Source organism: Lagopus leucura, unplaced genomic scaffold, assembly GCF_019238085.1.
Source record: "Lagopus leucura isolate 7727_CA_CO unplaced genomic scaffold, USGS_WTPT01 Super-Scaffold_73, whole genome shotgun sequence".
NCBI classification, from domain to species: Eukaryota; Metazoa; Chordata; class Aves; order Galliformes; family Phasianidae; genus Lagopus; species Lagopus leucura.
The window spans coordinates 7294500-7322267 of record NW_024962252.1 but is presented as its reverse complement, the minus strand read 5'-3'; the positions used below and the strand labels follow the sequence as shown (position 1 = coordinate 7322267).

The 27768-nt window shown below is 37.7% G+C and overlaps 1 protein-coding gene across 3 annotated transcripts in view; it reads right to left on the bottom strand.

Annotated features, from left to right (window-relative positions):
• The window catches only part of ROCK2 (Rho associated coiled-coil containing protein kinase 2), a 92453-nt gene that overhangs the window by 31346 nt on the left and 33339 nt on the right, over positions 1–27768 (bottom strand). For all 3 annotated transcript variants that reach the window (XM_042891938.1, XM_042891945.1, XM_042891953.1), the window contains exons 2-5: positions 24101–24182; positions 13632–13732; positions 7654–7791; positions 4650–4910 (exon numbers count right to left, since the gene is read on the bottom strand). In XM_042891938.1, coding sequence (XP_042747872.1) covers positions 4650–4910; positions 7654–7791; positions 13632–13732; positions 24101–24182 — 582 coding nt within the window. The remainder of the gene's footprint in view (positions 1–4649; positions 4911–7653; positions 7792–13631; positions 13733–24100; positions 24183–27768) is intronic.

Genomic DNA, 27768 nt, shown 5'->3' with positions numbered 1-27768 from the left:
GATAGTTGCTTATCTCATTGAATTCATAGAAGAGCTTCTGAATAACTTTGATTATTTAAGTCCTGCGTAGCACATACATAATATGTGTAATTCAAACAATACACCAAATTATAGGCAAATTCTTATAGTCACACCTTAAGTTGAAAGTAAAAGCTATTTTTAAAGAACAGGGCTTAAGAAAAATAAAGTAAAATATAACTGATTTTTATTAATGTAATGATTCTTTTATTAATCATTTATTAATGGTGTGATTATTTATCCTCTTTGCTTCCCACTCTGCAGGAGCTAAATGATGTAGAAACATTGTCAGATATGCCAGCATGCTGCTTCAAACTTAGAGCCTTGTTGCCTTTAATGAAACTCACTGCATTCATTCCAGAGAGACCAGATGGATGAATGAAATTAAATCCCGGATAAAGCCAAAGAAGTACGAAAAATACACTCATCTGTGACTCTGCCACTCAGCCTAAACCAATGTCCAAGTTACCTTTGAAAGTTCTCCATGCATTTTCCATCACCTTTGGCTGAATATTAGTACAGAATATTGGTAGGAACAACTGAAATGGAAATTCATATTTAAGGAAATAAAAAGGATCATTTTGCTTTTGGAACTGCATTTACATGTAAAAATTAGACAACCAATTACATTATTCTTTTCACATAGAATACGAACTGCCAAAAATATTTATTTATTCAAAGAGAATATTGGAAGGTCATGAACCGGTACGCTAAAACTAAAGTGATGATTAAATACTGCAGAGACTGAAGCAGTACTGAAAATCTCTTCATTGCAAATGCTTATTTTCTTGTACAATGAAGAAGAAGCTAAAGATGAAGCTGAAACATAAGGGGAGTTTAACTTCTCAGTTATAGCAGTTGAACTTCTGTTTTCTGTTTTCATTAAACAGACGTCAGCAGAAGAGTCCTGAAAGATTTCTCTGAAGACCACGGCTTTAGTCACAAGAGCTGTGTACTTAGACCAGCCTCATCTCCTCACCCAAGCACTTAATAACATTCAATTTCCCACTCCTCTGTAATTAATGCAGCAAAACAAGATCACCTTTTAATATTTCATACATGTTAATGTTTTATGAAGTCTTATGCAAACAAAGCAAAGGTTGTGCCAAAGAAAAGCCAGCCCTACCCAAGTCAGACAGCTGCTACACAGTGACAAGAAACCTTGTCAATTATCTTACGGATGCTGAAGAATTCCAGGTAATAACCCTAACTTTTCAGGCAAGATGTCGAAGGAGAACACAATTAAACAAAAATATTTTTACAGGCAAAAGGGCTTTATGTGCTAATGTCAGTTTTCAATGGGCTGTATTTCTCTTAAGCATGCGCAGTTGTCCCCACAGAACTCCCTGCCTTCTGTCCCAGAAGTAGATCTGAAAATACATTACTGTCTTACTGAACATTCCCACATTCCTGTCATTCTCATTTATGCAATCATACTGTAAAAAGCAAAAAACAAAACCTAGGTGTTGCCCTGTGTACATTTTTAAGTACTGGATATTCTTACTACAATAATCATACAAGCTTCTGTGATCTGGCATCAAAGCCAAGTAAACAGGGAAGTCCCTTGTGTGCTACATGACATCTTGGCATACTGAACATTCTGTGAGATGACTTTTGCATTCTGCACTTCATCAGCTGAAGAGATCTGAAGGGTGCTGTTTTCTCTGGACAAAGTGTCAGTCCTGTCAGCCGCTGATGCCTGAACAGCACACAGTACAGCAGTTCTTTTCTCAGTAGTCTCAGGCTACTCTTTTACCTGAGGCTTTTCTCATCACCTCAGATTATACACCAAGGTGTATCTTGGAACTCCACCTGATGGAAGTTCCTGCAGATACCTGGGAGATTTGAACAACTGCAAAAGAAAAAGGTTGTCAAAGAGACAATATGCATTCATGGCTTAGGAAAATTTGGCTGTAAGGCTACTGCATTGCCCAGCATCTTACAGAACTGTAACATCTCTGAAGGCAAAGCAGTTCTGGTTTCATCCTCTGGAAGACCTCAGGTACACCTGAATGACTCCCTGTCTTGGAACAAGGCTAAAAATGAGGCTTTAATTCCCTCATTAATATCTTATCAGCAAACAAGAATTGGAGAGTGCTGGTGCAGACATGTCAGGATAGTACAGATCAGGTGTTAATGCTTCTCTCAGGTTTGACTACTACACTACCAACAACGAGCTGAAGTAAGAAGGATTCAGTGCAGTCCTGGAGGAGCATCAAGGAGAAACAGGCATCCTGCTGAGCAGAGGATCAGACCAGATGGCCTCCAACCTCAACCATTCTGAGACTCTGTGAAATAAACTGAGTAAGAAGACGAACATGTTTAATCTTTCAGCTCAGCTATCTGAGGAAATGATCCCAAGTGGTAAATGGCTTCCTTTCGCTCCTATTTCTTTGCAACAGATATCCTTTAAGCCTGTGCTTTCCTGAAAGTTCAGTCAGCAGAAGCCAAAGTTACATACAGACCTGACAGCATCCAGCAGTAGATGCCCCTACAACACTCTCAGTACTCAGTCATGATACTGTCTAGCTTATTACTAAAAGAAAACCTAACAAATAGAGTCTGGTGAAACCTGCATTGGGATTCTTTTTATTAAACCTTTGAGGCCAGCCCCATCCTTTACTCAATTACAGATATTCACCTTGTAATGGATTAAAAAAAAAAACCAAAAAAAACAACAACAAACCATCACAGTCAAGTTAAATAAATGGGCCAGTTCCTTTTATGTTGGAAAACATCACTGAAAGACTAAACAATTCTTTCCACATACTAAGGAGGAATTCTGCTGCAAGTGTCTGGGCTGGCTTGGACAACATAAGAGAACACTCATTTCAGTCCCCCAGCAAGTACTAAAAAAGTTTGTCTTCCAAACTGTGTCTCTCACCAAACTGAAGCAGAGTTCTCCTCAGTCTCGACAGCATGAGGAAGATATGCACAACTACTAAAAGAACTCCAAGTCAGAAAAAAATAAATCAGTGTTGGGTAAGCATACATTTTCTAGAAATCATCTTGCCAACATCAATATTATGTTTACACAGCTGGGATGTGTTCATGTTTTGTAAGAAGTAGCATGAGATTTGGAGACAGTCCAGCGCCTCTCAACTTCTAAAGCTTCCTGTATAAAATATTTTCACCATTCCACAGAGTCTGAGAAACATTTAGAACTTAAAATTTAGCCAATTAAAATTTAACTTCATTAGGAGATCACCCATTTGTTGATGATGCCTCATCTAAACTGGAGCTTGCTATAGCAAGAGATATGCAAGCAATCTCACATTTACAACATGATCGACCACATTTTAAAATTTCATTTTTTTAGAACTAAACAAACAAACAAAGCAGCTTAAGTTCACCACTTCTAGGCTCCCTAAAGTACCACAAGCACTTTTTACAGTAGATCAACATTATGAATTTTTGAAACTTTTTTATTACCTCTTCTGATGAACATTAGATTCCCCTGAGACTCACAGTCTAATTGGTGAAATTATTCACAATAATAATTTAAAGATTAAATTAAGAGATCAAATACACCTTTTCACTTCTCTAGTTAAAGTAAATACTGTCCACTAAAATACAGGCAGCTAAATAATGAAAGTGGAAGTAAATGTGTATGTCCTTAGAATAACAATATCAGCACAACAGAGATGTCAATAAATAGCTGCATTTGTTCAGCAGTAATATATTGACATTTGAAAGAAAAGGAAAAAAAAGAAAAGAAAAAGCATTTCTAGATAGAAATATATATATTAACTTAATGCAAATGCAAACTAATAGATTGCAGAGATTATACTAAATGCAGCCTAAATAACACAGAAAGAATTTAACACACTGAAGCAAATAAGCTTAAAAAGGATAAACAAAGAAACTCTTCAAAGGCCTGATAAATGATAACATACAATCATACACAGTTTATGAGAATCTGTTATAATTTCACAAGAAGAATATACTGTGTAAATTGCACAATACTGTTTGTCATGGAAGATTTAAAAGTACAAATTACAAAGATAGTCTCCTACAGGAATACATGTAGTACTTCTGTTAAAAATACAGTAGTTACACTTATGCAACCTCATTAGAAAACTGCATTTGGCTGCAGATGATAAAATCTAGACAGTTAAAATATGACATTTTGACTAATAGCTAACAAATTTTAATCTTTAGATCACATACCACTGCTGCCTTATTGTGACCTCAGTTTAATGACCACTAGAGGATGCTATGAGAACAATTAGAAAAAAAAAAATAGGGCCTGTATCTTGCTATAAAATAATATCTTTTATAGAAAACTGTCAGCTTATGAACTGTTGCAAGGTTGCTGATATTGAAACTAGGAGCTGTCTAATAAACTTTTCAGACACTTGGCAAAGAAATGAACCCCAGAAATTCACAAACGCATGCTTTCAAAAGTGACAAAAAATAAATTTATTTCCCCCTTCCATGTGCCAGAACAATTTATTACAGACAATGTTCAACTATTTAAAGTACTCCTGTATTTAAAGATAGGAGACAAGAAACAGCTTTCCAACCAAGTGGACCATTTGATAAGCATTCCTTTGGGTATTGTAACTCAAGTGAAAGTATCCTTAGAATTACAGTCTCATAGATGATAAATTATTCAGTTGCATACTTACTTCATCCATTTTCATGCAAGTGCCAAAATCTGCCAGCTTCAGGTGCCCATGTTTATCTAATAGCATATTGTCAGGCTTCACATCTCTGTGTATCAAGCCCATGGAGTGAATCGCATCAAGAGCAAGAACAACTTCGGCTGTATAGAACTTGGCCCATTTCTCAGGCACATCATAATTGCTCATAAGGTTTACAAGATCTCCTCCTGGCATGTATTCCATTACCATATACAAGTATTTGTCATCTTGAAAGGCACAAAAAAGCTGCAAAATGGAAAAATAAATTAGGAAAAAGAGCAGCTACTTTTCAGAGACATTTAGGAGAAATAATAAAGTACCTGAGGTTTCATTAAACCTGAGTGTACAATTTTTACTGATGTAAAATAACTTTATTTTTTATATTCAAATAATCTACGTTTCTAATTATGGCATAAACCTGAATTTTACTTGAAACTTCAGAAATCCCTACTTTTACAGGAAATGAAAAAGATTTCCTGGTTACATCAGTAGCATGACTGTCTAAATTGCTGTGTTTCTTGACATAAAAGATATCTCTACAACTGAAAATGCAAAATATTAAATCTGAGAAAGCAGGCGTCTTCACAGAATCACAGAACTGTAGGGGTTGGAAGGGACCTCCAGAGATCACTGAGTCCAACCCCCCTGCCAAAGCAGGTTCCCTACAACAGGTGTAGGGATTGTCTTGCAACAATCTTAACATAACTCAATAGTGAATAGTATGTTAGTCTGTTTTTGAGTTTCACATACTATAAATTTAGATATAACATCTCCATATAGATTTATAAAAACGTATGTTAATGCTGACTTTGTCCTAAACTCACACACATATTGAAATGAGAAAAAAATTAAATATGGTTGCAAAATCTAAAGGACTTAACAATGAAATTACAGTCTGATTGATATTGCAGCTGCTGACAGTAAGTTTAGCTTCTTTAAAATGTACTTTAGACTTTGAGGAGAGAAATTTCAAAGAATTTCACTCAGCAATGAAATATGGGAGACCACTGAAGGCAGGAAAATTATTACAGAGATAGGACCTTTAGAGTAAAATTTACTGCTCATTGGTGAAAGAAGACTTGTGTTACAAACACACATTACTGCATACACATACGTATAACATTGTATTTGTTTTGCAAATGGACAGTATATAAAACATAGAACATAAACATCTATTTAATCATTAAAGGCTGAACTAAAATCCAAGATAGTCTCTGTATTCCCACACATAAAGGTGTTTATTTAACACAATGATAAATAGCAATCCTTTATACAGCCTTATAATGCCTTGAGACAGCACTTTCAGTATCAGTCCTCAGGGATTTTATAAAATCAACGTTATCTAGGGCTCTGCTTTCACCTCTTCTTTCACATGAAATAGAAGGAGTACGGAAGCTCTGCCATTTGTCCCAGTTTCTACTCAGAACAGGACTGACGTTTTCATAAAACCAGCTCCAATCCCCTTGGACCAAAGTATTTATATACATCACACCCATACTCTTCACCGCAGAAGGCACAAATTGCAACCACATTTTGATTCATTTAACATGGACAGCCTGTTCTAGTGCCTGGTTTAGTGTGTGGCAACTGCCCATGGCAGGGGGATTGAAACTAGATGATCTGTGCAGTCCCTTCCAACCCAAGCCATTCTGATTCTATGATTCTATCACCTTCTATATATACATATATATTTATATCATGCCTGCTACACTATCCCTTGATAACTGTCATACATCTATTTTCAGTTGCACGTTTAGTTGAATTGTAAAAACTACAAATACCTCCAGATGTTTGTCAAAAAACTGCATCAGTAAATTAGTCTATTTTGTAAAGTATTTCTACTGAATACAAGTAAGAACACAGAATGTGCTCACAAGAACAGAACACCTACATGAAAAAAGTTATGAAACACTTCTTGCATATATAAGGAATATTATGGAAAAAACATGGAAAGCCTAAAGTATAACTTTACTTTCCAAAACTACAGGAGCACAGCAATGCATCAGAGAGGGTTTAAATGTTTTAATTATTTAACAAACTAAAATGGTAACATTTTTTCACTAAATATATGCTTTCACTATTTAATTAATTGGTGTAACTTTACTAATTGGTGTAATTTACCAAATATAACAAATTGCAGTATTTAGCACTAATCCTTCCCAAAGGGATAATCCAATTTACAAACGTGATAACAAATACCATGAGATGGATGCAAGCAATGATTTTTAAGAACAGTTGAGAAAGTCAACTCTCCATCAGCTGGGGGATATTACTTCTGAGCTGAGATGCAGTAACACACCACTGAATAGAAGATGGTTTCAAGCAAAGCACTGATAACAGTGCTTTGTCTTGTAGGAGACCTGAACTGTGCACTCCTTCATCTACAATATTGCAGACAGAAAGCCACTAACAACTTAAAGCATTCATAATACTGAATTCTAGTGATCAAGTGACCATATCATCAGGAAAGACTGGAAATAAAGCTGACATTTGTTTCTACATTCATATGCAGAATTCTTCCTAGCTGGAAAGTTACCTCCCTATTTTTCCAAATAGAATCACCGAATCATTGGATTTGGAAGGGACCCTTAAAGGACATCCAGTCCAACTCTCCTGTAATCAGCAGGGACATCTACGCTAGATCATGCTTCTCAGAGCCCCTTCCAGCCTGACCTTGAATGTTTCCAGGGTTGGAGCATCCACATCTCTGGGCAATTAGTGCCTGTGCTTCAGCACCCTTACGGTTACTTCTGTACTTCAGAATTGTAATTCCATGGTATGATGTATTTGTAGTGACCAAAATGCAAGTTAATCTACCTTCTAACATAACCAAACACAGAAAACTCATTGAAATTTCTGTAAACATACATCTTAAAGAAAGTACGATCTGAATTTAAACCCATTATTTGAGCTTAGTTGTAAATTCAAGTCTAGGAAAGGTTTATGCATTTATTACTATCATTATTTTACTGTCACGCATCTTCCTTACCTGAACCACCCATGGACTATTGGCAAAGGCCATGATATCTCTTTCTTCCCAGAAAAAGGCTGAATCTGATCTCTTGATCATTTCAAATTTACTAAGCAGCTTCATTGCATAAACCTTCTGTGTCATTTTATGGCGAACCTAGTGGTTGAAAAGAAGCAACAAACTTTAAGATGTCTTACAAAAAAACAGTAATAACGTGTACCAACATATCACATTTCTCCTATCTGCAAACTACTTGCTGGGATGCAAGGTCTTCACATCTTCACACATTCATATTAAGAACTTGAGATTTTCCAAACCTGAGAAGAAAAACCTGAGAGCTGCTCCAAAACACATAGCAGTGGTGGGATATGGATACCAAGTGAAGATATGCCACAGCTCAGCCAACTGCTGCAGCTGCTGCTTAACCTCAGAGGAGCACTCTATGGAGGACACAGGAAGGACGCGCCACAGACACTTTCGTAGGCAGATGTTTCACTGAAGGTGAACCAATGTATGACTGTATGTTCTTTGTCATTATGGCTACAACCATAAAAACAAGGGCTGTCTTTAGTAGCCTGCTTACTCAAATTGAAACTGATACAAAAAATCTTCAGAATCAGAAACATACACCTTCCTATTAAGAGCAGGTCTGCTCTTTGCATTTTCTGAGTGAATATACCAACTTCAAGTCACTCAATACTAGAAAACCAACATAATAATAATTATGTTTATAGTAGAAAATGTTTTTCGGTGCTCCATTCAGAAGTTTCATCATGTAAGAAGAAATAACTCTTTTGGAAAAATGCATCTGAATATGGACATGAAATGGAATCTTAAAACACAGGCAGTAATGTTAACAAAGCACTAAATTAATACTACATACAAAGCAATTACTATTTTAACATTGTTGAGCGTTCCTGGCATAAATTAAGGTGAGGACCACTCATCTATGAGGTGTCTGAGTTTGCAGGAAAAAAAGACATTAACTCCTCCTTAAGTTTTTGCATGTTTTCAACTTCTGAAAAATCAATTAATGTTTTTGACATCAAAATCAAAAGGTTAAGACCTTCTGCTGCATTTTCCAAACTAAGGTTCAGTGAGATAAATGGTATCCTCCAAACTGTTACTTCGGCACAATGTCCAACTTAACTGTGTTACATGTGACAATGTTTATTAGGCTCTTTTTTTCCTGCATAGATCCAAGCATTTCAATTCATTGTATCTGCAGCACAGAGCTTCACAGAAGCACCTATGTGGTTTAACACCAGGGGAGCAATAGCCTCCTGCTCCTGGGGAGCTGTAAACATTCATGCTGCTGCTTGAGTCAACAGGAGTGATTTGTACAAACAAAAGAAACAAAGGTTAAAAAAAAAGTCTCAGAAGGAGTGAAGACATGGATAGAAATAAGATTATCCGTCAGGCTGTTCCCAATCTACTGCTTCCAAATTTGGAGCTTTTTCCTCTCAAGATACAGGTTAAGACTTTAAAATTTTACTCGTAGCACCCTGTATAGTTTAACACTGGCCAACAGCTTTTTCTGTATAACTAGATCAAAAAGCTTCCAACCAAACCTCAAAACAGCAGCACACTACCTACGTGCTCCAAGCACATTAACAACTTGACAGTAAAGGTGTCTTGAAAGAAGATTTTGAAAACGACCTCCCTGCCATTTTCTAATCCTGGAAAATTCATTTACAAAGAATTGGTAGTACACCACAAACTGCACTCCGTATCACAGGGCTTTGGTAATCCTGTTCAAAAACAGAAGAAACACAAAGACAAGCAACCTCAACGAAAATATTCTTTAATTGCAAAAGCATTTTCTGTGAATCTGCACACACTTCTCTACTGCCTTTTAGTAGTTTATGGTTCCTAACCATTGTGCAGTCTTGCCTGGGTGTGGTTAGTAAACCTGCCTTCATTTACAAGAATAATTATCTCCAATTGCTCAGAAAAAAATCTCAAAAATTCAGCACAGCCTGAAGAAAGCACGTGCATAGGAGGAACAAAAGAAACTGGTCTTCTCTGTCCTCCTACCCCTTGTGTACACCTCTCCAAGGAAGTACCATCAGGTTATTCTTTGCCTGAATTGTTTCTTGAAAATTTTACCATGGGTTGTTCTGGCTGACTGTGCCCTGGTCATGCCTGGAAGGTGAACAGCCCCACCAGTGATAGGAGTTCTTGTATCACCAGCACAGCCCCTGAAGATGCTGGCCACTCGGTTCTTTCTCCAAAAGCTATATTTGTACATACACATATTGGCTCAAATAACAGATTATTCATGTATTAAACTGTCATGATGCTTTAGTTTCTTCCAAGTGGTTAAATGAACTGCCAAATTTAAACTGTAGCTCACCAGAGTAACTCTTAAAATAGGTAGGAAAATCCCTTCATGCCATCAGCATAAAGTAATATGGCCTTGTTTAACTTATGAAAATGCATTAAGAAATAAGAATTTCCTTCTGCTTTGTTTCACCAGGGACAGACAAAACCATTTCTATCTAAGACTTTCAGAAAACCAGTATGCAGAAAATACATTCATAATTTCTACTGCATTCACATCGGATGATAATCTGCAGGCTAAAAAAAACCTACACAAAACAACCATCAGATCACATACACAGTACTGACAGTGGTACCAAATTTTTATCATGGAAGGAAATGAAAATCCTAGGATAGAGTTGTGGAATGAACTCTCAGGCTCTGAAATAAGCACAGATATCCTAAATCATTTATTAGAGCCATAGGAAGCGACAGGTAAGGTACGAAAAACCTGCGGGTAGCAGAGCACGACTGCTTTAACTGCACTACTACATCAGCAGCAGCTGGGGAACAAAACCTCACATACAAAGCATTTCCTGGAAAAAAACCAAAGCAGCACCTGGCTGTGTGTGCTATGACAGTCACTGGTTTCCAACACCGAGAAATCCCACTGTATACAGACTGTCACCCAGCCCAACTCTAACTACCCAAATAGAAGGTGCTGGCTAGCCTTCAGTTCCAGCATTCAACCATGTCAGTCTGCTGTCACTGCTGTCACAGGGCTGTGTAACAAGACCTGACCAAAGGAAACAGTAAGTAGTTTCAGTTTCAAACCAAGAGGATTTTTCCTAAAGTAAAAGCAGAAGAGGCACTTGGGATGTGCTTTCATTAATTAATGCTTCTGCATAAACCAGAACAACATATATAGCACCATAATTCAATTTTTAAGTCTGCTCTAGACACCAAGCCCTTTTATTCATGCCACTACGTAAGAGAAGTGATCTGGCTGCAGACAGGAAATTCTTAGCAAAGGAGAAGGCAAGCATAGAATTTAATGCTTCTGAGTTTTTAAAATGCCATACTGGAGCTAAAAACTGGGGGAAAAAAAACAAGGAAGTCATAACCGAGTATTCTACACTATATATTAGCATGCTCATTCTTTTGTCTTGTTGTGTTTAAATATTACAAATACTTAATAAAGGATTGTGCTGCATAAACCTATTCACAGTAGCACATGCTGACAACATGATATTCATGAATTTTACTCACGTAGTCAAACATATTTTATTTATGGTCCTTTCTCTGTTTAGCCCCCAGTGAAGCAGATTTCTATTCTGATCACAGAACGTGTTGAAAAATATTTTGATTACTGCAAATCTATCATCTGCAACTGTGGTGTTAACATTACAAATGGAGTAGAAATAGATATAGCTTAACTCAATAGCTTGAACTTGTATCATACCTTGTGAGGCAAAAAATCTAGGTATGTATGCTCTCATCACCAGCTAATATTAGTTCAGATCAACAGTGGTATTTATTAACCCATTGGTTTTTAGCTGTAAGACATTACAGCACCATTGTTTCTACTTGTTACATTCCAGAAAGAGAACGTGCTCTCAAGCTGGCATAAAGCACAGAAGAGCTCTATATGAACAGAAATTTTGGTCCAGTGTTACTCATTTTTAGCTTTTTTATTCTAGGGGCCAACTTAAAGTAAACAGAATTAAAAGCAAATCCCTCTGACCAAGTTGCTGCGCATTTCAACATTCCATTGTAATGATTAACCACATGAGAGCTGAAGATTGTCTTCAGATTACGCCAGGTAACTGGCTGCAGGACTCACTGCTGTGAACAATCACCTCTGCCTTACAACTTTACAAAGGTATGCGTGACACAGTGCAGTAACACAAAAAAGGTACAGTTTTCATTCCAAACCATAACAAATTAAGAATTTCTATTTAAAACTAAATGTTATCAAGCAAATAAAAAAAAAAAAAAATCAATAATTTGAAAAAACAAAACAAAAAACAAAACAAAACAAAAAAACCCGTAAGTGCTCACAAATTCACAAATATATATAAGAAATCCAAAAAGAAAAAGCTAACTTCTGTTATTGGTATTCTCCATTTCTCATTTCCCTCCCTCCTCAGTAGATGGGAGAGGAACTCCAGTCCTTACAATATGATTCTTTTTTTTTTCTGATTTCTGCTCAAGCACATGGTAAAGGAACATCTCAAAAGCATCTCTAATAGATGCTCTCTCTAGTAGATGCTATACGTGGAAAAATATAATGAAAAAGGTCTAATAAAATAGCTTAAATGAAACATTTGATAATTGCTGTAAAGACAGAGAGGCCTAAGAGCAGACTGCTTTGTTACAAAGCTCCCTGCAGCCACTTTTTCTCAAGTACACAGGGTTCTGCTGACAGTTTTGTTTTTCTTTTTAATCTCTTGCCAGCAAAGATATAAAAGCAATACACCCATTAATTCTTTAAAGTCTTGATTGAAAACATCATCTCTGGAAATATCCCTCTTTATCTCCCATGAATTCTTCTGGATAGAAACAAAGAGCAGCTGACCAAGGAAGAAATAGGGAAGAGGGAGATACATTCCCATGTTACCACACTGGGATGAAGACAGATTAAAAACTAAAATACATTTATAAAACCTCTGATTGAATTTTGTTAACTGCCACATATGAATAAAATCTAAACTTGCATTTATCCATGAGGCACAGAAATAGTGTTAAGCTAACCACAGCCTTCCCGTACTCCAATTTTCATTTTACCTTGAAAAACACAGCCAGGAAGAGTAAGCAAAGAAAAGTTTTACCTTTTTACATTGTATTAAGTGGCAACCAGGGATCCACTACTTAATTCATCTAATACACCAAGACTTTTGCAACTATTTTGAGACAAAAATATTGCCTTACTGGTACAGAACGATCAAAACTACGTCTGTCTATGGTAGCAACTTTCATCAAGTCACTGCTGCAAGGTACACAAGAAATAAATAATAACTACACAAAAAATCTTAAAAGCCTGCTTTTTTCTCCCCCCCATTTCCATCCACTCTCACCAATGCTAGTAGAGAACATACAAATAATTTTATAGATGAGTAATAAATTTATGGCAATTACACATGGTGCACATCGTACAAGCTCTTCAGATACAAGAACTTGCAACATTCCCCAACAAAGCACTGCTCTCCACAAATGTTGTATGATTTGGCGGTATGACTTTCCCTGCTTCCTAGAACAAAGCCAGCACTCAGCAGTAAAATGTCAGAGACATGCCAAAAAACCTCTGCAAACGAACATTTGAGTTACCTTGTGGCAGCAAGTTAACCAGCTTCAATTCCTGCAAATTAGCAGGAAGAGTAAAACAGCAGTTTTTTCTGCACGATTAGCTTGTTCTCTAATTGAATGATTTCAGACATTCTTATATTTTAATGCTTGTGCCCTCAAAAAAAAAAAAAAGAAAAGTTGTTTTGAACTACCTGTTCCATTTTGCTGGAAGCATGGTAAAATATTTTCCAAATCCTTTCCATCCAATCCATTATGTTTTAAACTTACTTATTGCTTACTATGCACAGAAATGACTCAGGATACAACAAAAATGTTTTCAACTTTAACATTCTCTGTAAGAATGCATTTTTAGATCTAAAGCATGTAAGAGTGAAAAGAGTTTTACTACAGCCGTAAATCTGTTAATCAACAAATCATCCCTTTCTTACCAGCTGCACTTCTCCAAAAGCCCCTCTTCCAATCACCTTAACAACATCATAGTCTTCAGCTTTCATTTGTAAAGCTCGTATTTTTTCCACAATCTTCTCATCTAAAAGAAAAGAAACAAAAGATGTGATAATGCACGTATTAACAAAATGCACTCATTTTCTGTAATACCTGCCACCCAGAGTCAAAAAAGGCATTTTTATCTAATGTTTATAGCCTTCCTGGCAACCTTTGAAATCTGTAGTCACCACAAAAAAAAGTCCCTTTCAATATCATTTGGCAAACAATAAATGGTAACAATTGAAATTTCTTTCAGATTTTGCCAGTTCTCATTCTACACCCCCTATTATCAGGAACAGCTTCCAGAAAGACCCTGGTAATGACAAGAACCAGAGATAATGTGAATTTTCAGACATTCATTCATTGACATTCACTGTGCTGTCACAATCACTTGACGCTCGATCAACAACACAGAGGAGTGAAGTGTCAGCTGCATTCATAAGCACTGCAGGTGCAACCTGCTCCTGCACAGCTGGAGGGTTCAACAACAGTCAAATCATGAGGAACACAACTCAACCTTCACATTCAACTCCAGGCTGCATCACGCACGGATTTCAGATCTATGTATTATTCCATACGACATTAAAATTCACTTTCAGTGTGGTGATGCACCTTCTGGCCATCTTGAAGTGCTTTCTGTAGTGTTCACTGCTTACATAGTTTTATACTTTTAAAATTAGATCTACAGTATTATGTTCAAGGATCCTATGGTGCAATTTTCTCCAGATAAGCTCTCCTTTTTTTTTTTTTTTTTTTTTTTTTTTTTGAGGGAGGGTGGCAGTTAAAGGAATCTGCAAAGAAAGCCCGTGAAATTCTGACCCCTGACAAATTCCAAGAACGTGCAAGGTCCAAGACTTTAATTTCGTAAATGCAGCATGCTAGTGAATGCATTCCTGGTTAAACATATTTAAAAAATCCATTCTTATTGCAAGAACAAACAATAATGGAAGCAGTGAATGGAATCCACAATACTAGAGGCAATCTGTCTTGGAGTGCCAAGTCTTGATGCTTCCCCCCCAAATATTTATAGCAAGAACATAAGAGAAAGAAGATTGGCTTGATCAAGACCCCTACCAGCAGAAAATATTAAATTGTATGAAGAGCTGGAGACTCTTACATTCAGAGAGCAGTAGATGCACACATTGTGAGATTCCTGCTTAGGGTCAATAACTATGGAATTTGATCCTAAGAAAGGAATTAAAAGGGACTTCAGACTTAATGGGGGAAGAAGGCATGAGAGAAACAATTAATTCTGTGTGACTTTAAGATGAGATTGTCAGTGGGAAGTTAATGATAATGAATATCTGGTAAATAGCTTAACCATTTCTACATACTCTCGAAGGGCATCCTGGAAGGATACAAGCAATCCAGGAGACTCCCGACCATCAAGATGATTTATTTTAATCCAAACAAGCAACTAATCCAGCTAGGGAGACACTCAAATATGTTGCTCATGAACAATGAAAAATTGGTGAGGGATGACAAAAATCAATGTCAGCCTTGGCTGAAGCAAGTGCAAGTCGGTGGAATTTAAGATCCTGAGAAAACTGAGGAGGGCAAGGAGCAGACCCTATACTTCAGGAGAACAGACTACAGTTTGTTCAGGGGGTTTACAGGCAGGATCCTGTGGGAAGTTGCTGTGGAGGGTAGAAGAGTGGGTTGATCTTTGAAGATGACGTGTTCAGAGCATAAGAACAGTCTGTTCTAGTTAGCTAGAAATCAAGCAGGCATGGCAGAGAGCCAGACAGGCTGAATGGGTAACCCCTGCCTCAACTCAAGCACAAAAAGCAAAGGTTTGAAATGCACAAACAGGACTAAGCTACCCAGTATCCATCAAGAATGTCCCAGACATGCAAGGGCAGAACTGAGAAAGGAAAGATGTGAGTTGAAATTAACCAGTTATGAAGGGGAATAAGCTTTAATACAGTAATAAAACAAAGAACAAGGCAAACGTGGGCCCACTGCTCTCAAGAGCACAGTGGATTTAATGGTAAAGATTACAGAGATCAAGGTAACCATGTCTTTTTTACTTCTGACTTTATTGATAAGGCTCGTAGGCCACCCAGCTCCCTGAAGCAGAATGTGGGACAGCAAAGCAAGCAGCGAACTTGACACATCCTCTGTGCTGGGACCAGAGAGGATACATTTGAGGGTGCTGAAGGAGCCAATCAACACTGTTAGCCAGCTGCTTGCCTTCTCTGAAAGGTCACTGTAACTGGGGAAGACTCCTGATGACTGGGTAAAGGTCAAGCACCACGTCTGTCTTGAAATCAGAGCAATAAGGACAATCCAGAAAACTACAGGCTGGAATCACACTCTAACCTCGTTCCCCCAAGAGAATGGAGCAAATCCTTCTGGAAGTCACTTTCCAAGAACACGATGGATAAGAAAGAACAGGAATGGTCAAGATGGATCTACTAAGAATTAACCATGTTTGATCAATATTATTGCTTTCCATGATAAGAAGGAAGAGCAGTACACATTTCCTTCTCTTGATTTGGCGTGGCTTCCAACACAACATCTCAGTGAACCTCTGTAGCCAAACTGGGGTGACATGAGAATGCATGGAGAAATAACAAGATGGGTGGAAATACAACACAGGTCAGTTGTTCACCAATCCAACTGGTTGCCAGTTACAAATGGCACAACTTCAGGATTGATATCAATGACTGTGGTTTTACTAATGGCTCAGAAGATATTATCAGTTTTCTCTTTGCACCTTCATTGATAAGATGGTAGGGAGCACTTGAAATATGGGAGGGCAGAGCTGTTCATAAGAGGGAACTGGAAAGGCTGAAACCACACAAAGATCAACAAAGCCAAATTCAGGGCCTTGCATCTGGGATAGAACCATACAGTAAGTAGTATGTGCTCAAAGCCACCAACCAGAAAATACCTTAAGAAAGAGGACCTGAGAGCTCTAATGGACAACAAGATGAACACATAAACAAGCATTAAACCTCTGCAATGACTGCATCCCAGGCTGTTTTGGTAAACACATAGCCAGTAGGTCAAGTGCTATGACTATTCTCCTCTTTGTTACTTATGAAACCACATCTGGAATGCTGTATCTAGTTTTGGGTTCCTCAGTGCAACAAAAATCCTAAAATACTCCTTGGCTGATGGAAGGCCACCAAGATGCTGGCAGGTGGAACCACACAACGTACTCTGAGATGATGAGAGAGTAGGGAAAGAATCCCCAGAAAGAGAGTGGTCACCACAGGCACAGACTGTCCAGTGGAGCTGCAGAAACTCCATCGTTGGAAATTGTAAAATTATTCAACAGCACAAGGCCCTGAACAACCTGATTTAACACCTGGAGTGCCTTTGAGAAAAGAGTTGGACCAGTCGACCTCAAGAGGTCCTTCCCAATATAAACTACTGTAAGATCCCAGGATTCTGCCAGCTTTCATTGCCACTAGTATTGTGGAACATACATCAGCAACTGAAAAATTCTTCTTCTGGGAAAAAGAGTAGGTACCAGGGGATAGAGAAGATAAATAATATTTAAAAAACCTTCAGAATAATCAGGAAAAGAATCTGTCTGTAGAGCTGTAAGGATAAAGGCAATTAAAAATGTAGAACTTGAGAAATGTGCTACATTTTGTGTACCAATAAGACTGTGAAGAAATCCAGACTGTGAACAGGAAAAGAAGTTGAGAGAATGTTTTCTACAGCAGATCACAAAAGCTTAGACAGGAAGCATGGGACAGCAACAGTGGTTCTCTCATACCAAGTTTATTATTTTGTTCATAATGTGAACAAATTTTGCAATTTATGAAGACTGTGCTTAGAAACTTGCTTAAATACAAATCAAAAGCTTTGGCACATGATAAGGAGGATCAATGCAAATTTACAGGAAGCAGCAGCAGAGGAGTATCAGCATATTTCAATTCAAAGAGAATGTGCTGTTCTCTGATATCTTTGAACACAGAACGTCACATCTCATAAGGGAAAGAAACCACATGAATTTATTTTCAGATGTTTCTGTGATGCTTCAAGTGTTTTGAGATGTGTGAAATGAAATGGCACAGATTTAAATACATAAGGGTAAGGTGCAGTCCTACATAGCTCCATTATTGGTCAGAACCTCAGGAAACTGCACTCAAAACATAATGCAAACACGAACAATTCTAATACAGTCCCAGAGAAATTCTTGAAACATCAGATATTGTAGCCAAGCATGTATTATGTATATTAAATATACATTATCTATAAGTATATATAACGTATATATATGTAAACAAATGAGATGGCAACTAGGAATTAATACTTTTATCATTGCTGTCTACTGTAAAGATAGTCCACTAAGATTTAATGATCTTAAAAAAATAAAAACCATTAATAACAAAAATCTACAAAGATATTGTAGGGTAGTTACAGAGGTGAACTTTCTATTTTCTCATAAAGTTTAACAGATAGGGAACAAATAAAGCATTGGAACTAACTAATTTGAAGCAAAAAACAGGCTGCAAGAAGGCAAGTTCAGAAAAAATCCTGAAGCAATGTCATGTTTGCAGCACGCTGAATCATGATTTTGTTCAGGTATCACATAACATGACCTAACTCAAGGTATGGGAGACCTTTCCAACACTATACTTTTGCTGTTGGATTGAATTTTCAGGTTACATGAATCTCAGTTTGCGCGCACAGATACCAGAGAGTGTATGCTACACTTTCATGAATTTGCAACAACAGAAATCCAGCAGAAGAAAAATACCAAGTTAAAATGAAGACACTAAGATGGACTGACTGCCTAGCCTCAGAATATAACTGAATCATATAAATTCTTGTGACATTTGAGATAAAATTCCTAAAATATGAAAACATCACCACCTATTCTTTTTTAACAAAGAAAGGAATGCTAGATAGCTTTTTGTTTTAAGACAGCTTTTGATTTACTACTTTAAAATGGCACTATAACCTTTAAACAAATGAAGCTTAACTTTCTGAAAGGGCAGAGCGCCTGGATCAGTCACTGACAGCTGGCTGCAAGAATGCAGCTGAAGGTTACTAGTGAAAATGGAATAAATTCCTAACTAGAAGCACAAAGTGGGGTGGCAGGGCAAGCTTTTCCTACCTTAAAAAAAAAAAAAAGTACTATATCCAGGTATAACATGTATCAGAGAGTTCTAGAGCATGCATATAGGAGAAAGAGGAAAGAATGCAATGGAGTGAAATTTGACTATGTCTGATCTGTAAGAATAATTCAGTGAGTGCTATGGAGCACATTAAGTCAGAAGTTGCTGCCCTGGGCAAAAGTCTGTCTGGAAGTTAAACTGAAGCACAGCCAGGAAATGCTTCAATCTCACATCCTCCCAAAGACACAAAAAAAGCACAAAGAAAAACTAAGATAGCTATGCATTAACGTGTGTAGATAAGGCAAGGTGCTGGGGCAGCAGTATAAATTAGGACTCATGGCTTCAGACGGGCAAACATCTCCTTCAGAGTAAATGAAGGGAGATGCAGGATTTCATCTACCAAAGACAAAGTGAGCAAGATATACAGAAAGAGAAAACAGCAGTCTGACTTGCTGTCCTCCAACTTGCCGAGGAGACACCCCCAACCTAATGAAACCTTGAAAATACAACTGAGTTGCTCTGTACATACACTGAATACCCAACTGGAAAAGTGGTTAGTACTGCTGACATACATATTTCACAGCCCAGAGGAGGGCAACAAAAACAATTAAAGGGAAGAAGCTCCTCTCCTTTGAAAACAGGCTAAGAGACCTGGGGTTGTTCAGCCTGGAAAAAAGACGACTGTGGAGATCTCATAGCAGCCTTTCAATACATGAAGGGAAAACATAAGAAACATGGATAAAGACTTTTTACCAAGGCCTGTAGTGATAGGACAAAGGGTAAGGGCTTAAAACTGAACAACAATAGATCTGGATTAGCCGTAAGGAAGAAACTTATGATGAGGGTGGTGACACCAAAATAGGTCCAGAGAACTTGTGGGTGCCCCCATCAATGGCAGTGTTCAAAATCAGGGTAGACATGGCACATTAGTGGAAGCTGCCCCTGCTTAAGAGAATGACAGCATTAAAAATCAAACTGAAGCCAAACCTGCTCTGATGACTGCAATGACCTGTCAAGGATTGGCCTTAAAGAAGCCAAAGGAAAATAAAAGAGCAAATTAGCTCATTAACTCAAAGTAAGATCTAAATTTCTAAGATGTCTCTTGGTATGGAACATTCCACCTGTGTCACTGGCAGGAAGTATGGAAGACAGAAAATTACAATCAAAGGCAGTAATACCCCGATGTGTTTTCGTTTGTAACCATGTAGTACTCTCAAGTGACATTACAGAATGTAAGGGAAGGAACTAGAAATGTTAATTTTGCAAGAAGTTCATCTTAATGAATACAACTACTATGTAAGCACTGTTTGCTTGGAGAGGAAAATGGTAATAGCAACTTTCCAGGAAGTCTCTTCAGGTGTTCAGCTCCTGCTGAACAAGCAGACAAGCGACACGTCTGCAGCAGATGTTTCTTCTATTGTAAAGATGCTTTTGCCATTACAGCTTGGAAGTTCACCGTTCTCCCAAATATTAGCAAGTCACTGAGATGATGGAGGTCTTCAATTTTTGAGCAATGCTGGAGAATGCACAGGAAGTCAGTGATCAGTTTATGTACGCAAGGCTTCTGGACTGTATCAGGCCTATTGATGGAGTCGTTCCCTGTGTAGCTTGGTCTTCCTTGAAAACAGTTCTTCATTCACTTCTATTCTTGACAGTAGATTATCAACGACTAAATAGTTTTTATTGGTGCTTAAAACGGTTGCTTAATTACTTAAATTTTCCTTATAACAAAAGTTAAAGCAGCTAATGGGCTGCATAGTACCTGCATGGGAAACAATCTGAAAAAAGGATAAGCCACTAAGACACGATTCAACACTTGACAAACCTCAGATGGCAGGAGAAGGGACTTGGAGGAATGTATTCAATCTTTTGCCACAGAGCAGATGACAGAAGAGGAAAAGAAAAGATCATGAAAGATTTACTATACCAAGACTGTGCTGGAAAACTCAACTTTCCTTTCTAAAATTAGCAAGTTAATTCTTGCTCTCAGAGGACTATGAGATTCCTCTCATTGTTTTGGCAATTGGATATTACGCTGTTCTTTCCTGTCCCATGAAAACTGAGGGGAAAAAAAAAAAAACAACAAAAAAAAGCCCATAAAACTTCAACCAGAATCCTAACAGTAAACTAAAGTATTTTGAAACACTGAAAGGGACTGGTAGTACTTATGTGCCTCATGTGATAAGTATGTGTCCTACTTTGGTTCCATATCTTGGAAAACGTGGCAAGAAATCAGAATAATAAGGGAAAGCAGGTGACAAAAAAGTTCCTTGTGTACTAGGCATGTGAAGAGGTTTCTTTCGTGAAGTGGTCACAAAACAGCATATACTAAACTCATACAGTACACGCAGTTAATAAATGTTAACTTTGTTAAGACAGTTAACACTTGAGTTTCATGAGTTGAGATGAATATTAATGTCTCAGCTGAAAAATAAATTATTTAATTTCTAAATTAATATAATCAATTAATAAAACATTAAACCAACCACTAATGACTTGCAGTAGGTGTGAATTAGGGTGTTTTCTAATCCCTGGGAAAATGGTTTTTAAAAAGTGCCCTTTACAAAGAGACGGCTACTGTGGAAGAATTTTAGTTAGCATTTTCCACAGCTTTTCAAGATTCATGTAACATGGATTAAAATACTTATCTATAAATTCTAAACTCACAAAATGGCCATGGTACCCCTCTGCATTCCTTGGGACATATTTCTGCCTGGAGGAGAGATGCAAACTCCCAGAACAGCCCACTCACCAGAGACCTGTCAGAATCTTTTTGACACAAATGCTCATCTACGGGTTTGCTACAGCTCTTCAGATGCTTAGAAAAATCAGAAGAGGCAAGAACTCTTTGTTCCATAACCTAAGACAGTGCCAACTTACTGTTCCATCAATTAATGTGATTTCCAGCTCCTCTACCAGGCCCACAATAGCAAGAAGCTTCAGAAAGCACATGTATACTCTTCTCTTCCACTATGTATACTCTTCCACTGATACTGGCTACTCTTAGTTGTCTCCAAAGACATAAGGTATGGGTTCAACTCAAAGCTGCGTAAAATGACAACAATAGTAAGAATCTGTTTGAACCCTTTGTGCTGGCAAAAACACAGAATGAATGACCAGAAACCGGTCACTTCTTCTTTTGCCAGACTAGTTTTAACAAAAATCAACCAACAAACCAACCAAGCCTGCATTAATACTAATCAGTTCCCCAGTCTGGTTCAAATAAACCACACACACCTAAAGAAAACACCTGAAAGAACTCTGAACCAAAGCGCTGGTTTCTGACTCTTCTGACTCAGTTGCAATTTGGCAACGTATTATTAGCTTCAAGAGTCTACAAAATTCTCACTTCAGAAATACTTTTCAAGAAGTACATCACAGATGGTATGCAGTACTACTTTCCATTTCCTCACAGGCAGTACTGAAACAGAAGTTACATTGCTAAATTCTGAAGAGATGAATAGCTTCACAATGTGTGGACCAAAGTACTTTGCTGTTATATGTTTTTCTTTTTTTTTTTTTTCCCCTCCCCCAAATACAGTAGGTAAGGATAAAGGGTAACTCTTAAAACACATAATTAACTACTGAGACTTTAAAGGATTCATCTATCTGCTATTGTCAGATTTTATTCTTTTTCAAAAGAGCCTAGAAGTCTCTTTAGCTAGTATTTGGCTATTTCAACTATAAACCATCAGCTGATTTAGAAAACAAAGGCAGTAATAAAACTGAACCAAAGAAGATTTTTGCGTTCCTGCCATAGCTGGTAGCCTGCATGCCACATCAGATGCTTAGTAATATTTAACACAGCAATGAGAGAGAAGCTAGAGTAGGAGAAGGAGCAGCAGGCATCAGAAAGGGAAGGCAGACTGCAAGAATACTCAGGGGTTGCAGGAAAAAGAATCCAAGGTTTAATTGTTTTCCCACAATTGCTTGTCTGAATACTTCACAAGTACTGATCTTCTAGTTAGAAAATGTTTCTAATTGTCTCCTACTGCAAAAATAGTATTCTAATACGCATGCAGATCTGAGTGGTCCATAAAAGTTTCTGTAATTTATTTCATTTTCGTATTTGCTGCAAATTGGTCTTCTCCCTTCGCATTGCACTTACAATACGTGCAAGTAACAAAATTATTTAAAAAGCAGTTCCCAACTTTTCCATTCAAACATATCTGTTTGAGGTCAAATGAATTCAAGACCAAGAAATACTTCAAGGTATGCTTCCACTTCCCAACCCACTGTTTCTTATTTGCTCTATCTTGAGTGATTTCAACAAATGGATGGGCAATGGTCAAGCCAAAACTTCACAGAGAAGCAATCAACTCCACATGAAAAAAAACCATGACAAGGTTTTATATCAGTGACCACTTATTTGAGAAGAGGATATTCAAAGTAGTCCTAGAGCAATGAAGAGCAGGCTCATAATTCTTAACAGGAAAAAATGAAATGGGAAGTGGCATTCACAGTAATTTATATATGCAGCTGAATAAGTCTGAACAACAGTTGTCCTAAAATGTCTTACTTGCTGCAACTTATATTTTAAAGCAAATGATCCACTATTTCTACAGTATTTTATGTGCAAAGACGGACAACACTTTAAGAAGAGTAAAATATAGTTACTCTGATGCAACAGTCCTACATTTGCACAAGGTTAATGAACACTAGGATTCTGTCTACAAATAATTTGCAGAAAGTCAAGCATTTACACAAAGGTTCAAAAATGCAACTAGAGATTTTAAGGTACAATAATTAAGTTCTAAAAATCAACAGAAGATGCCTCTTAGAATAAATAAGACTTCATACATTTTGTGTAATTAATTCTTACTTCACAGTAACTGAAAAATGTTTTGCAAATACTTCAAAGTACATATACATCAAATCATAGAATGTTTTGGGTTGGAAGGGACCCTTAAGATCAACTAGTTCCAACCCCCCTGCTATTGACCAGGTTGCTCACAGCGCCATCCAGCCTGGCCTTGAATACCTCCAGAGTGGGGGTATCCACAACCTCTTTGGGCAACCTGTTCCAGTGTCTCACCACCCTTACAGTGAAGAATTTCTTCCTAATATTATAAATATAACATAAAAGTATTTATTTTAAGTGTAGTTCAAAAATTACATTCTACAATCAATATTATCCAACACGTTTTCAACAATATAACTCCTCCAAATGAAGCATCTCTGCAATAAGTGGTCCTTCAAAGCTTTCTGAATACATGAAGTCAGAGGTGTGAAAAATAGTAAAATGAACACCAGTGATGCATTTCTAACCACTCAGCTCCTAAGATTGCAACCACTACATTGTCATTGTTTAAGGGCCACTTTCAACTTACATCTATTTAGGAAATTATCAATGTTCTTGTTCTTCCTCAGCGCCGGATAATCCAGATCAAGGACCAAAGAATTCAAGCCATCCTGAAAACAAATAAAAATAAGTTGAGTTCTAAAATCTAATGTAGTTACTGCATCACTTTTTCTAAGAGTCGCAGGCTGAGACAGGTTATATATTATTCAAACAGGTATTACATTCCTAGTAGGCAGATAAAACAAGATCTCAAGTATACTTATACCTCATTCACCCCAAAGCAGTTAAAATACCATGACTGGCTCCAAGTTGGCTTAGAAACATTACAGATACATCACCATCCCTTAGTGGCACTGAGACTTAAGCTGGAGTAACACTTTAAATCTTAACCAGTAGTACTCTTTCTGCTTAAACACAGACTTAATATTCTCTGTTCAATCAAACTGTCTCATTTTTTTTCTCCACTTTACATTTTTCCTGTGTATTTGAAAACTGGACATTTGCATTACCCACATTATTACTTGTTCACTGCTCTAAGAAAATCTTGAGCTCGTTTTTTAAGGTTTTTGAACCTCAGCAGGGCACAGAGATTTTAGTTAGAGACGACATCGTGCTTATTAATTAATAAGCAGCCAACAGCCTTTCAGCCTTCTTAGTACCTCACGCATGTAAATAAGGCCACAGCTAACAATCCTCTTTTTTGTTTTCTAAATATGCCTGGCAAGTGATCACTTCTGGTTCAAATCTCATTATTACAGTTATTCTAATAATATACCTACTGGGATAGACTTAAAGACAGGGCCTGAGATTATAAAACACATTCTGAATGCCGGGCAGTACAAAATATGTTACATATACAAATAAGATGACCTCATTTGTTGAAATGTCACTTCTCAGTTTCACCACAAAAAAACATTCATATTTAAGCACATTTTCAATATTGAGAGATGGAATTGCAGTACTTTTTTTTTTTTTTTTTTTTTTTTTTTAATTAGTTATTTCTGCCTCCAGCAAAGGAAGTATTTTGGAAAATATCAGTAGCAGACACCAGACCACGCATGGAAAACAAGGCTTGCTCAAGAAATTACAGGACAGATATATTTGTGTGATTTCCTATACAGACAACTAAAGGTCAGAGACTACAAGCTTGCCTTTCCTCTGCTTAAATTCATACGAAAATATCATTAGCATCTCACTAGGATCACCTTTGAGGTTCCCAAGAGAATTTCATTTATTGTATTTGACATAAATCTAGAAAATCAGACTTGCAGATGTACTAAAATATTGCACGAAACATAAAACTTCAAGGCTTCAAGTTGCTTTGAAGGCAAAAGCTCACAAAAGGTCCATCTTAACAATTAGGAAATCAACCAAAGGAACCAGGAGGCCTGTACAGATGAGTAAGGAACTCCCAACTACACTCAGACATGAAACAGAAGTGTACATGAAGCAGGAACAAGGGCAGGATATTGGGAGGATGAAGCTGACATCCCAAGGTGTAAGGCCACATTAGGAAACTCAAGGCTGATCTGCAGACGAGTTGGAAAAGTTTGAAAAAGGCAACAAGAAAGGGTTCCACAAGTACATAAACAGCAGAAGACTCGGAAGACGTGGGCCTGCTGCTGAAAAGAGCAGGGCAAGCTGGTAACAAAAGGTAAACAAAAGACAAAGGCACTCAAGGCATTCTTTGCTTCAATCTTTGCTAGTAAGATCAGCCTTCAGGAATCTTAGGTACCTTGTACCAGAGGAAGTGGGAAGACTGAAGTCAGGAAGACTTTCTCTTGGTGAGGACCAAGTGCCAAGACCCAGTCCTCCATGACAGGAATACCTGAACAAACTGGACTCACGCAGAGATGGACTCCCATCTGTGATGGGATGCACCTGCAAGCGCTGAAAGAGCTGGCCAATGCCATGCAGGGGCCTTTGAAAAGGTAATGGCAATGAAGAGAGGCTACTGAACTATGGAAGATATCTGTCTTCAATTAGGGCAAGGAGGAAGATTTTGGGATCTAAAGGCTGGATAACCTCACCTTAATTCCCAGGAAATGGGAATCCTCCTGAAAACCATTTCCAAACACGTGAAGGACAAGAAGGTGATTAGGATTAGTCAGCATGGATTTATGAAGGGGCAATCATGTTGGCCAGGCTGACAGCCCTCTACAATGAGGCAACTAGCTTGGTGGATGAGAGAAGAACAGTTGTTGTTTATCTCAACTTCAATAAGACATTTGTCATTGTCTTCCACAATGTTCTCATAAACAAGCTGATGAAGCACAGGTTACACAAGTAGGTGGTGAGAGGACTGAAAACTGGCTGAGAGACTAGGCCTGGAAGATTCTGATCAATGGCCAAAGTCCAGCTGGAGGCCAGTCACTAGCGGTATACCCTGGGGCTCGATACTGGGGCCAGCAACTTTTAACAACTTCATTAACCACCTGCTGCACCCTGCAAACAAAACAAACAAACAAACCAAATTAGGGGGAGTGTCTGACACACCACAGGGCTGTGCTGGCCTCATTCAGAGGGGCCACGAAAGGCTGCAGAACTGGACAGAGAGGACATGTGAGGAAACGCATCCAAGGAGGAATAACCCCAGGCAAAGGATTCACCTTTTAAACAGTTTTGTATTGTTTTACGTCACTTTTCAGAACTTCCTTTCGAAAAGAAATATAGTGTTACTAAGCCCAAAGAGAAGGCAATGAATAATACACAGTATCAATTGTTAATTAGTTTAATTAAAGCCATTACTTGAGTCTTGATTTTAAACGTTCCTGAAAGACCTATCAAGGAGAAAGAAGTGACGGCCTAGGACATCATACTCTCCTTTCAGACAGACTGAAAACTCAGCACCTACTATTAAATTTGATGAAGTTTTTATGGACGATACAATAAATCTAAAACAAAGTACTGAAGTTGTTAAGTACTTGTGGATTAGTCAATGCTTGGGTTGTCCAATGACCTGGACATTCCCCAATGGAAAGTACTCTGAGTTAAGACTTCCTGCAAAAATCACGTGATAGAATACGTAATTCCAAACTCTAGCAAGCACCGGCTTCCAAAAAAGGACTTGTCATTCTAGCAGATGTAGCAGAGCATGTCAGCAGAAACACACCTCTTTGCCTCGCAACATGTAGGAAAGGACAGCATTGAATGACACAATGGAATACACGCAGGCCATGTTCTACAATTTTACCTAGCACAGTGAAGTCCTGATTCTAACCAGCAACACATGGCTCTAAATACATATGTCTTAAATTCATATTTCCATTAATATATTTGCAATGTAACAGCATTAATGAGACTGTAGCTTACAGTAGCAACTTACAGTATCAAAATGAGGGCCTTTGTTACTCTCTAGCACCCCTTAAAGTAATTAAAAGTTTCACAGTAGGTCTACAGTATACTTTGATGGTGAATTACAGGTCTCATCTACACAAATTCCATAGGAAAAACTAGTTCTCTAGAGCTCCGAGCACATTCTTACTCTATTTTGTCCTCCACAGTCAACTACCTTATTTGTCAGTCTTTTGCCATTCTTTTTTCGTTGCTATTGAAACAGAATTTTAATAGTCACTTACAATTAGGTATGCATTTTAAGGGAAAAGATGTAAAAGCACTCAATTTTATCACAAACTAATGAGGCATATTTTTTGGGGGGAGGGGTGGGGGAGGAGGAAGGGGGGGGGAGGAGAAGGG